At 42.3% G+C, this 13,432-nt stretch overlaps 1 protein-coding gene across 1 annotated transcript in view; it reads left to right on the top strand.

Moving 5' to 3' along the window:
* The first annotated feature begins 765 nt into the window (after nucleotides 1–765).
* The window catches only part of SYNE1 (spectrin repeat containing nuclear envelope protein 1), a 322,973-nt gene continuing 310,306 nt past the window's right edge, over nucleotides 766–13,432 (top strand). Inside the window, exons 1-2 of the mRNA XM_074896543.1 lie at nucleotides 766–974; nucleotides 9,225–9,480. Coding sequence (XP_074752644.1) covers nucleotides 9,417–9,480 — 64 coding nt within the window. The 5' untranslated portion in view covers nucleotides 766–974; nucleotides 9,225–9,416. The remainder of the gene's footprint in view (nucleotides 975–9,224; nucleotides 9,481–13,432) is intronic.

A 13,432-nucleotide genomic window follows, 5' to 3' on the forward strand; every position in this document is an offset into this window, starting at 1 on the left:
CCAGAAAAGATGAAAACTAAGAGGTGCATTGGCACCATTTCTCCCAACTTCTCCATTTCAGCTCTATATGAGTGTTTTTCTTTCCCAATGATCCCTCTCTTCAGCAGAAAAATATCCTTCTGTCTCCAGCATGAAACCAGCCTTAACTGTAACAATAAAAATGAAGGAGGGAAAAAGCATAACCAAGGCTGGGGGTTTGTGCAATGTCTTTTGAAAAGGCAGAATCGCGTTTTATACCGGTGGCAGAAGCGCTGTTGCATGGCCAGTGTGGTTTGAGCTCAGAAGTGGCAGACCGTCTCGCTAGCTCCTTCGAATATTTCTGTCCTGCTGCTGTTACGTAAGTGCCGGTGCCCCAGTTTGCTTGTGCAGCTCCCTGCCTTAGGCACGATGATGCGCTGGAGCCTACGCCAAAGGTAATGCCCTGCAGAACGCTACGAAACGCAACGATAATGACAGTGATATGACTAGTGACAGTAATTAGCAGTGACGGCTCGATCCAGTCGTTTTCAGAAGTACTCCGGCTACTGGCCAGCGCGCACTTCGGGGCGTTGAGTCTCGGGGCTGGGGCCGGTGCCCCATCCCCCGGTTCCCCGGCACCGCGGCCAGAGCGGCCGCCCCCGGACAAGCTGCCCCGGCCTTGCTGCAGCCGCGGCGGGCGGGGCGGGGCGCGGCCCCCCCGCCATGCGCCCGAGGACAGCGCCGGGCTCCGGGGCACGGCACGGCACGGCGGGGCACGGCACGGCACGGCGCGGGGTGGCGGGGGGGCCGCGCTGCAGCCCGGAGGAGGCGGCCGCGGCCTGGGCAGCGCCGCAAGGGCACGGCAGAGGCCCCCGCGCCCCACGCACACGCAGCCCCGCTCGCCGCCTTCTCCCCACCCCCGCACCTGCTTCCTCGCCGCGGGGCGGGGCGGCGCGTCGTGCTCGGTAACCAGGGAGGCGACCGAGGCGCGGAGCGGCGCGGAGCGGCGGGCGGAGGTAGGGCGCGGCGGCGTAGCGCGGCGCGGGGCCGGGGCCGGAGCTCCCCGGGATCTGCGGGCGTTCGGGGGGGGCCGCCGCCCCGGTGAGCCCAGGGTGAGCCGGCGGGTGGCCGCATCGCGGCCAGGAACGAGGGACCCCCACGGGGCAGCCTCTCCCCACTGCGCCCCCGCGCCCCCCATCCGCCGCCTCCTCCCCCCCAACGCCGAACTATCTTGAGGTTAACCCGAAAGTCGCTGCCGTGATTGCGGAGTTCGTCTGTTTTCCTGGGGGTGGATTTGAGGTTTTGCCCTTTCTGAATGCGGGGGTAGAAGATCCAGGAGGAGGGCTGTGGTTCGCCTCCTCAAGTGCACGTGCGTGTGTTGCGGAGACCCCCGGTTTTATGCTCAGTCACACGCCGCAGGCTAAAATGTAGTTTATCCAGGAAGACGTGGCTGTGCCTGTGCACTCCCGAGAAGCCGGTTTTAGGCTGGGCTGCGTGTAGTGGTGATGCAAAAAGGACAAGTGCATCGCAACAAAGATGCATAGAGTCCATATGTTCCCTGGTATGTGCGCTAACTCCCCAGAGGTAAGACCTGCTAAAATACTAACAGGCAAGGTTGTTACTAGGATTTTGACAACCATATTTTCAACCATATTCATGCTGGCGAAAAGTGCACGTAAGGACTGTTAGCAGTCTGTTACAATAGACTAGATTTTGCAAACCGATGAGGAATTACTTATGTAAATCACCTATGTGACGCTGAGGGAAACTCCAGTGCTCATCGCTGTGAGGGGTTTATACCTGTGCGGCTTGTAGGGAAATCATATGTGGTGTTTCTGGCTGCTTGCCAGCACTTTTCAAGTGCTGAGCCTGTTGCAAGACTCTTAACAGGCACTGACTTTCCTCTAGTAGTACTAGTGACGGCCTGTCTGCTTTCTATGATCTCTGGTAATTATTTTCGTGATTTTTGGGTGCACTTTTAACACTTAAAGAGGTTCCAAATTATAAATGCTGGTGAGCTGTGTTAAAATATTGCCACTGGACAGAGAATATCAGAATACATTATTTTAGTTGGCAAACAGAAAGGCTTTTTTGTTCGTTGTACTTTTTCATGTGCTGAATGACATGACAAAACTGGTTTGTGAGGTACAATGTTAATTGTAGAGTTACCTACTTTTTTCTGGTAGGAGTCCATATCCACTGTCATATGGGATGTTTGACATATTCCTTAAAGCACCAAAGTTTCCTCTGGAGAAAGGAGCTCTCCAGAATGAGTATGGTGCTGCACCCTGGAGTGATTCAATTCTCACCTTTGCAAACTCTGCTAGATGTGAAAGTAGAAATAATAACCTCTCCACTTCCCTCCTGTTCTTTTAATTCCTGTTCCTAGCATCTGGGTTGGTTTGTTTGTTTCATATTACCTTTGGAGATTATATATGTCAGTGGCAATTCTGTGTTGCCGAGTATAAAATACCACTGGATAGGTATAAATAACAGATGAACCCAAATACATTTGAGACTTTAAAAAAAAAAAAAAAAGATTTTATTTTTAAGTAATTGTGCTAAGTGCCAGTAGTGATTTGAACTGCTGCACTTAATAAAGACACAAGAATCTCATCACGACTGTACACCTTCATGCAGCATTACTTTCTCTTCATTAAATATGAGAATCCTCAAGGGATTTTTTTGTACTTTGTGACCTTAGGAGCATCTTCCTGTGAACTTCTCTAGAGCCACACTGAGTTCCACAGCCCAACAGCGAGTACACTGCTCAAAGAAACTTTGATATTGGGTCAGGGAGAGTAGAGGTGCACAGGGAAGGAGGAGAAGCACCCTGTTAGTACTTAACTGCATCTGGGGAGAAGGTTAAGAGTGCCTGGCCCCAAGGAGGATCTGGCTGGGTAAGGCACCGAACAAAGCATGAATCCCTGGAGAACTTCCAAGGTCAGTGTGAGAGTGATCGTTGTGGGTCTATGGGGCTTCGATGGATCAGGCCCCAGGAAACATACACGTATGTTCATGCTTTGGGCAGACACCACATTAACCCATCTCAGCCACGCTTTGTTAAAGGAAGTCAGTTCTGGCTCAGTTTTTTTCTTTTCAAGTGGTAGCTGTAGTTACTGGGAAAGTACATACATCAAACATAAACAATTATTTCCATACATCCTCATTACCATGGCTAGTGACAAAACTTTAGGGCTCTTGTGTCTTCTTAGAGGTCACAAAAGTAACAGTAGCAGTGTATCTCTGAAGCAGCTGAACTTTTGCCTTTGTTTCACTCAAAGGCACAGATTTAATGGGGAAAACAGCGGTGTTTCTGCTTTTCCATTTATATGGAACTGTATCTGCCTCTTGCTCACGTTATACTTCAGTTACGCTTTCTTGCTTGGGAGATGTGCAGAAATACCAAAGAATTGATGTTTACTTGATTATCTCAAATTTAGTTTGACCCTCCCTTTCCTGAGATGCTTCAGTGTTTTCTATTTTAGCAGTCTTTCTTTTATCTTCTCCTACAGATGTACCTCTGCAAGAGCCTTCTGCTATGGGTCATATTATGCCACAGAAGTCCTAGGTGCCATATCAGTATTAAAACAGAAAAATCAGAATGGTTCTCCTACTGTTAACCAGTTTGCACATTATATCCGAGCTTCGCTCTGTCCTATTTGTTTGTATATTGTGACCTTTGATCTTAATCTTGGCCTGTCTTTATGCAGATAGTAAGCTCTTTGAGGCAAGGATTATATCCTGTGTTTGTGGAAGGTAATGAGCTACTGATCCCAGTCTCCTGCTGTTACCAACATCTATATAAACTGTAATATACTCCTGCAGAATTTCAGTAGCAGGGTTACTAAACTGTAGTGTACATTGTATTTAACCTTTCATATCAGAAAGATAGTGAATGACCTTTCCTTGAATATGTCTAACAATGTATGTTCTGCCAAATTTTCTAAAAAAATAGCATTCCTGTTTCAATGTGTTCTTTGTCAAAGGTCATAATCTGTGTCTTCTTCCACCTTTTTCTATTCAAAAGCAATCCATGCAGTAGAGAAAGGAAGCGCAGAGTGACAGTGTTGGGATGCAATTATCAAAAACACCTTTCAGAGCCAAAATTGCATTTTCCATGATCTTATGTGATGCACAGTTATGTCCCATTGGGCTTGGGAAAGTTCCACTATGCACTTATTTGTGCTACACTGGGCTTCAGTGAACTACAGATTTGCAACTCAACCTTCTGTTGGCCTGGATTTTGGCAGACCAGTGAGGGGGTACTGCATTTTCTTTGAAGATAGTATAAGAATCATTTTGGATCACTCTACCCCACTTCATCCTAGCTCCTAATTTTAATATATCCAGTAGACATTACCTGCAGTTTGACAGATTTATTCAAATAAGTTTACGAATGGATTCGTCAGCTACAAGTTTTCAGTATTCTGGGATTATTTTTAATTAATTTTATCATTTTTTTTCAACTTTTAACTTTGATTATATCTCAGATGGTGCTGTTTCCATTTCTGTTGTACCTTTGTCTATCAGAATTGTCTTCAGTAGAAGAATCAGTATAATCCTAACTGAGGCAAATTAATCTCCACTTGATCTTATTTTCTACTTCCTTTTTACTTATCTGGCTAAGAACCACTTGCTTTCTGTCTTTACTTCCTTAGTCTAACTCAGCTGGTCTTTCTGCAAGTCTTTCATCATCCCTGTAGACAGCACATACCATGGCCGGGCTCTTCACTTCTCATCTGTTATTTCTGCCCACTTATTTCTGAGTGGTGGTTTTTTCCAGTTATATCTGGAGCAGTTTTAATCTGCCCTGCATAGGTGTACAGTTGGTGGACAGTGGAGTTAAAGAAATCCCCAGCCTGCTTCACAGGGGAGACACTGTGCTCTACAGTCTAGTTGACTTCTGTAACTGATTTCCATTTTATTTATTTTTTTAAGCAGTGTCTCTAGATCATCTCCCGACCTGCTTATGTGCTTTGGATTATTCTAATAGTTTGGACTACCTCAATCACTTCCTTAGGCAAAGCTATTTTCTATAATTAGCTTTTTGTTTTCCCACTACTAACTAAAACCCAACCTTGATGTTTAAAAATGCAGTTATGACCTCCAGAAAATTGCGGTTCCTACCCTTACATGAAATTGTTTATTCCTGATTGGCCTGAGGATCACTGCTGTCTCATAGAATTGCATCTGTTCCAGAAGTATCTATGCCTCTGGCATCATTTCCAAGACATCTTATGTTTCAGAAACAGAACCTGTGGATCAAAGTGGACCTGTGGCACTACAGAAGTGAACCATGCTCAGAAATTATTTCCTGGAAATATTTTTTTACTTGATCAGTTCTGTATCACTGTTTCTCACCAGGGAAGTCTGCCTCTTTGTGAGCAAAGAATGGGTGATCCAGCACTGACTTCAGTTGTTCCTGAGATTCTGTTCAGTTCATGTGCTGTAGTTACTTTAGTTATTTCATTGTATTTCTTACATCTGTGTTACATTTGAAAATTACTTCTAGCTGCAGGAGTTCCTTAAATTTATTACTCTGTTTTTTGGCTTCTCAAATATCTCTTTTTTGATATGCCCCAGATTAGAAACAGTCCTTTCACTGCCTGCCACCTGTCTATTTCTTCCTCTCATCAATATCTTTATTTATTTATCCTTGTTTGTCTGGAGTTTCTTTATCCATTGTGGCTATAATAGAAGATTATAGAAGTCTAAAACCCTTCAGGTGCAGATATGCTCTCACATCCGTAGCAATCTTCCCCAGGCTGCTGTATGTGGCATTAACCCAGTGGAGCGAGAATCTGCAATTTATGCCAACATGAAGGAAAGTCATAGAATTTTTTACTGTTTTTCGATAAGGTTTATCATCAGTCTTTGTTGCACATCTTATATGTTGTCTGCACCCAGCAGGTATCTCTTTGGTTTTCTGGAACCATGCTACTAACAGGCCAGTCTGTTTTCCTTTAATATATTTTATAAACTTTAAGAATTAAAAGCCAAAATGCAACCAGATCTTGCCAGTGGTGCTCTAAGATTACCAATAAAAGGAAAATATATTCCCTTTTTTAATTGCAGTTTATTCAAAACATTTCTGAGCACAATGAAAAAATGAGAATTACACTGGGGACCTGGAAAAGTTAACCTATAATAGATCTAGTGTTTTTCTTATCTTTTCCATAGAAAAGACATCCTACTTTTCTGGCATTTGAAGAGAGAATACAATCCAGAGAATTGTAAATTGCATATTACTATAGCAGAATGCTAGGCCTAATGGTTTTTATATAAGTAGTTCACATTTTATCTTTTTATCTAAAAACAGAGTACTAGGATATTAATATAAGAAAATGGTGTAAGTGTAACTTTATGCATTATATCCAGATAAGTGGGAAATGCAATAAAAAAATTATCTCATTTATATGCAAAACCATTTCATTTCACTCTAGTGTATTCGTTCCCTGTAAGGACCAAAAAAATAGTAATTAATAATAATGAATAATCACTTGTTGAATGCTAAAGCAGCTCATACAGTCCTTCAGGTTTATTGCAGGCTAAGATTTATGAGATTGAAGCCGTATACTTTTTAAAAAATCTGTACATTTTGAAAACATATCCACCTGAAGATACATCTTTATGTCTGGCACTGAAATGAAAAAGTCATTCCATTTATTACAATTTATTTTGTGTAGCAGCTATGCTAATATTTAATTAGTATTTTAACATTTACAAATCAGAAAAATATAATCTTTTGGTGCAGGCTTTAACTATTTCTAGAAGTCAGGAAAAATTTCCTCTCTGCATCATATTGAATTACTGAGGGAGCTTTAGATGTTGGCTGAAGACAGGTGAGAAGGGTATGTGAAGCTTTGTTTCATCTATTCCACTGATTGCTATGCTCTGAGCTGTGATATTCTGCCTGTGGAGGTGACTGTGCACATGAGAATCTTTCCTTCCCACCTGTACTGACTTAGTATATTCCTTAATTTCCACTTATTGCAAAGGAGCTTTTGATTGAGGAGCCATATTTAGAAACGCAGATTCTTCTTATGCAGCATATAATTTAATATCAGCTAGATAAATTTTTAATTGCAAGTCTGCCATTTATCGCTATACAGTGACTCAGCCTGCTGTATGAGTAGATTGAACGTATATCTTCATTACAATTTCCCAGAGACTTTTAACTTGGACTATGATCAGCATCTTCCTCAGCTCCTCTAAATCTGCTCGTGTACAGCTCATTTACACCAGCTCCACCACAGTGTGAGTGGGCTGGGATTCTGATATTGTTGCTGATAGCCAAAAACCAGTCAGACAAGGCATTTTTAATACCCCTTATCTCTGCCCAACAATTAGTCTAGCAGCTTGGTAATTAAAAGTCACTGTACCTCGCTTCCAGTACTGCTCAAAACGTTATCAGTGCCACTTCTGCAGAAACCAGGCTTCATTTAACCCACTTTATTGCAAATATTTCTGGTCTCTGCAGTTAGACAACCTCATGTTTCATTTAAGTATTGCAGAGGAAACAGTTCTCTAAGCTGACATATGTGGGCACAGACATCAAAAAAACCTCCTCCTGCTCCCTGTCCACCAAGTCAGGCCCTGTTTGGAGTTGGCTGTGGAAGAGAGCTCTGGTTGCTGATGCTCTGTGTGGTGATTCAGCAATGCTAGGGGACCATCAGCCTCTGCCACTGTTTAAGCTGAGAGGTGTGATGGGGGCACCTTCTCATGCCTAGGAGTCACAAAGATGAGGGTACCTGCCAGGGTGCCTTTCCGTGTTTGAGAAATGGTGACTGGTATGCACGGTCTCTGTGCACCCAGAGAAGGGTACAGGACAAAGCCTGAAAGGTGGGAAGTTAAAGGTAAGGGAGGAGGCCTCTGAAGGAGGCAAAGAGAGCAGGGATACAAGCATGCAGATGTCTTGTGCAAAGTGCAGACGTATGCAAAAATAGTATTAATGTGGCTGGAGTAGGTCTCGCTACCAGTCTGGCCACGGCACATAAGAGCGCAGCCTGTGCACATGGGTGGACTTTAAAGTCTGTTCTGTACCTTGATCCATCAGAAGCATGCTCCCCTCAGCTCCACTAACTTAAAGCCAGCTTGGGTCTGCTGACCTGAGCAGCGCTTATGTATCCAAAATACAAGATAAACATTCAATAAAAACAGCAGTAAGCAGGAAAGCAGGGAGTCCCTTGGGTCAGGCAGGGTTTGAAGGGTCGGAATAGGAAATGTTGAAATGTTATTTCCCCTGGAAGCCCTGTACATGTTGACACAACTCTGTTGGGACAGTTCAGTGTGCCTAAAGCTGTGCAGCATAACTGCTTCTTTGCTTGATTTTGGGGCACTCTATTCTCTGACAGACAGAGGCCAGGAAGAGAGGAAAGTGCAGAGCGCCGGTAAACCCACTCATATTTGTGATATTGATCAACTGGATATCATCTTGAATTTGGGATGCACTCAGTGTGTGTAGTATGGATCCAGTTTTTCTTCTGTCTATATGCTCACTTTGTTCTTAACAGGGAAACAGGTGCATACATACACAACATGTACTTGTTCCTCAGAAGATAATAAGTTACTGATAATGTTATCTGAAGAATCTGATTTGGGTTTCTTTAGACCAGTTTTATAGTCACATAGGTCTTACTATAGTTACAAATGTTAAGTTCACGTAGCAGTTCTAGTTCACAGCTTTTGATGTTAAATGACTCAAAATACAACATCATACACTAAAAAAGTGAATGTAAATACAATTTTATTTAACAATGAAGTATACGAATCTCAGTATTTCAGATGAGAGCACGCTATGTACCAGTGGAGTTTGGGATTATCCGGATCAATGAGTTACTATTATATGCTCCTTTCTAGCATGATGAAATAGAAAGTTGTGCAGCTTTTGGACTTTACAAGTGGTTTCATTTTTCCTCCTTTATGCTTAATATTATTTATGTTAAGAAGTATTACGGTATTACTTTTAATATGTATAACTTTTTTTTTTTTTTTTTCTAAAACAACATCCACAAGCATCCTCAGGAAAGCATTGATGTCTGGTGCATTGCCAATTGTTTTTAATGATTTGGTTTTGCAGCTTCATTCATTCCACTGATGATTGCCAAGCAAGCTTTCAGAATTAATTGTGTCTCTGGCTGGACTGTATGCTGTGGGCAAAACATACTGCTCTTCACATGTTAAAATAGTTATGAAGACTCAGGCTTCTTAGTTTTGAAGAGCTGGTAAAAGTTTCCTCTAAGTCTTGGTACTTTCCTTCCCAGGTGCTGAGATTTCCTGCAGGTGCTGTTCTGGGCCCTGCGAGGGCTGGCGCTGGGGCGGAGGTGCCTGACTGATTGCCCCAGGCATGCTGTGCCAGGGCTGAAGGTTGAAGGCTGAAAGGAAGCTGTCCAAGATCCTCACCTCGCTTGCAGGGAGAATTCTGTCAGGGGAAGTGGACTCGCTGCAAAGAGATCATGGCCTCATCCCGACTAGTGGCAAGATCTAGAGATATTGCCAATGTCATGCAAAGGCTTCAAGGTAAGAGACTGTCTCGAGCTGATGCACTTTGACATCCACTCATAAATGGAGGTTCCTCTTTTTTACTATAGTATGCAGACGGGACAATATTTCTGAAGTTCAATAACTGTTCTAAACTTCTACCGGAAAATATTCATAGTGTATCTGGGGCTCTGATTATGAGCCCTTTGGTATAGCATTAATAGTGGTGTTTGAAAGCAACTGATATGAAAGTGGATCCATGGGACAGGGCACTGAATTGAAGATTATGAGACTTTGGTTCTGTTTTTCCCATGTGACCCGATTGTGCATCAGTTTTCTTATAGAAAAGAGCATGCAAATTATATGTATTTTCTTCTCAGCTGTGAAGTCTACAGGTAGAACTGCACTACTGATAAACTAGTATTTATTAGTTTATCAATACTTGCTGTCTCCAGATAAGAACTGCACCTCATTATACTAAGCACTGAACAGTTCCTAGTTCAATGAGCTAGTTATTAGTGCTGAAGTTGGTGACCTTTTAGATAACATATCACAAGATGTCTTTGCAGTATTCACTGAGTATTCATTATGGCTCTGAGTTCTTATAATAAAGAATTATTAAATAAAGTTATTGTCTTATTTTTTTAGATGTTATACACCTAAATGCTGCAGCTTAAAGGCTTGCATTCAGAATGTATGTTGTTGTTCAAATGATACTGCTAGAAACTGGCAGTGCTGTTGTAGGTTTCACTCCTGTTAACTTTTAAACTTGATCATAAATCCCTGACCTCTTCCTTTCTTCACACACCAGCAACTTCAACAAAAGCTTGTATGCACAGAACCCTCGCTAGCCCCTTCTGCATCTTCTAAATATGAAAGCTTTATCTTCCCATGGCTTTTACTTTCGTTTATTGTTTTTCAGTTCAGGCTATCTGAACTTAGCTTCCCAGCCACCAGCTACAACTAGTGCACATAATTTCCATGTAGCCTCAGTAGGTAAATATAAGAATAAATAAAGATTCAGAGTCAATGTAATTTAGATCTCCTACAGCATTTCTCCAATTCCAAAATGCTTCTGCTTGATGTTACTCAGGCTTTTGTACAGTTACTATCTTTTTCCTTTCTATTTTTGTGTCTGCTAATTCTTAGGTCACGATCTTGGACAGTGATTGTTCAAAGTGCCCGCAAACATAGGGCAAGGAAATATTCCCTGCCCGGAGAATTTGTGGTTTAAACATTAGGTTAAGACACTCCAGGTAGACTCAAACAAATGAGAGAATGCAAGGGTACAGTGAGGTAACCTTGCTCACAGAACAAGGCGTTTTAGTACACTATCTATATATGCATATATATATCTGTCTACTATATATTTTAAAGAAGTCTTAATAAGGATTCCTGAAAAAAATAATGAGAGATTTGAAGCAAGAAATGAAATAATTATAAAACTGTGAGAGTGAGACCTTCTGAGGAATATGAAGAAATGCATGCAAGAAATGGCAGAGGTGCCTGGAGGTTATGGAGGCAAATTGCAAAGGAAAGGATCAGGGAGCTGAGCTGTGTTCAGGGAAGATTATCCAGCCTGGTGCTCTGAAGCAATGAGTAAGGAAGATGCTACAGGAGGTATTTACAGAGCATGTGGACTATTAATTATCAGACTGCTATGTACTAGCTTTCTAAGCATCTGTAAAGCTGTTGCTGACAAAATGGCTGTTCTGTTTATTTGCACTTTGGGTTTTTAACATAATTGTTTCTTATTTTTATGTATTTTGCTTTGAAGAAATCTGATACATAGCTCAATCAGCTATATGTTTGTGGGGTTTTTTTTAGTTAAGCAAAAATAATTAAGTGACCTCTTAAGATATTTTAGAAGAATACATATGAACTAAATGCAAATTCGGCATTACGTTTTAGTTTGAAGTCATACCTATAACTGGATTCTTTGCTTCTCAGATGAAATCAGTTCAACTTGGTATTGCTGGGATCTGAGTTTTGCTGCAGAAGCACTACTTCAATAAATCACCTGTGCCAAGACTGGAGTGCTTGAAGCCTGTCTTTTTTTAGACTGTAGTTCTGCATTATGGATGAGCAGGCGATCTGCACTGCGACTACCTTAGCCCTTATGAATTAAGGTTCCTTTACCTTTCAGAAATTATAGTCAGCTGAAATAGGAGCAGGTATGGACATAGGAACACAGAGATATTTCTTGGCATGCTTGCATGGCAGCCCAGAATCGGTGCAGTTCGAGCTGGGTGCGTAGCTCAAGGTGAGAGTGGAACTGACAGTATTCACAGTGTAACAGGAACAGAGGTGGTTTGGGGGATCCTCAGTCAGTGCTGAGCAGAAGTTGTGCTTTACAAGCCCTGCTTTTGTACCTGGCTGTAAGCTGAGGCAGAAGAGTTCTTCTGTGACACCGTCAGAAAGCACTGCAAGATGTCAGTGCTGGGACCTCGCCAGCACTGAGGAAGAGAGTTAAAGCAAGCTGTGCTCCCTCCTCCACATTGTTGTCTCGTATTCACCTCACCGGCTTCCAGTAAGTGTTTGTGATAGGTGTGTATAGGAAACACCAGAAAAATGCTACTCTTCACTGGGATTCTCAACACCAGTTTTGAAATCTCTGCTGTACATACTGTAAGTGAATGCAATTATATGAGCTCTCTTAAAAACTGTCAGCAACAAAGTTGGTTCTGGTGGTTTTTGGTTTGTTTTTTTAAAGAAATAAAAAAATATTTCCAGCCACTTCCCTTTGGTGACTATGACACCTGCCGTACACTCTGTTAAATGTTACAGAGTTTTGGAATAAGACTGCATATCACTGCCTCAGAAATCCACTTTGGACAAACAATCATAAGGATGTGCAGGGTACTTGGCTGGGGGCTTGTATGCAAGTGTATATGCAACCTGTCCTATCCTGTGGTGCCCAGACAAAGTTATTTTTCAGTATTACTCTCTCTGCCCAGAACAATTGAGAATCTACTCCTTTAGTGCAGGCCAGGCAGGGCACTGGAGAGAGGTGGCACTGAGAGTAAGATTTACCATCTCTAACTTCATCATCCCGTATCCTAATAAAAATTGAGACATAGGGCTATTCATTATATCTCAGTCTGCACTCAAGGGAGAAAGACAGACTCCTCCAAAAGGAATATGATCCGTCATCACTTGAATTTTAATTCATTACAGTATGTGTTCGAAGCAAAAATCCTTCCTATTATATTTTAATACTGTGAATTTTATAACATGTAATAGGCAGGGGTTATGGAAAAGAGTGGCTTTGCCACACTTAAATGGAGAAAGAGGCAGTGGCTCTGAGGAAAGGTTAATCATAATTGGGAAGGTCGGTATAAATCCACGGAAGTTACAGTCGCCCTCTATCTCATTCTTTTGTGAGACACATACCCTTAGCTGCATGCAGTATCTTCCCACTAGCTTCTGCTTGCTGCTTACCCTTCTCTCAGTGCTCACTGGAACAGTGCTACCCTGCTCGGTGCTCAGCAGCTGCCAGATCTGTCCCGCCTGTCTCAGGCAAGTTGGTCTTTCAGGGACTTAAACAGTGGTGTGACTTCTACAGGAATGAATGCAAACTAAGGCAAGTGTTTAAGAAGGGTGTAATTAATTTTCTTGAAGTGCCTATTCTCACTGGCTGCAGAGATGAGAGGGTATAGAGATGACACCTTAATTTTTATTGCTGAATTTAAGCATAAGGAACCCAGAATGAACTGATGACATCCTTTCATGTAATTGTCTTTGCATAATTTATTCCTTGCTAGCAGAGTTCAAAGTTTTCTACAGTACCTTATGCTTCCTGGTTTACGTTGATATTATAAAAGCACTCACAAAACGCAAGCAGAACTGATGTACACCACCACTTTGAGTTACGTTCCTGGGATTGTTTTCTGGATTACTTAGGGAATTAAATGCCAGGTGGCACAAAAGAACTGCTGCTTAGCCTATAGCATGTGCAAGTTTCACTTGCATTATGGCTGGTCATACATTA

Source organism: Athene noctua, chromosome 1 (assembly GCF_965140245.1).
Source record: "Athene noctua chromosome 1, bAthNoc1.hap1.1, whole genome shotgun sequence".
Taxonomy (NCBI): Eukaryota; Metazoa; Chordata; class Aves; order Strigiformes; family Strigidae; genus Athene; species Athene noctua.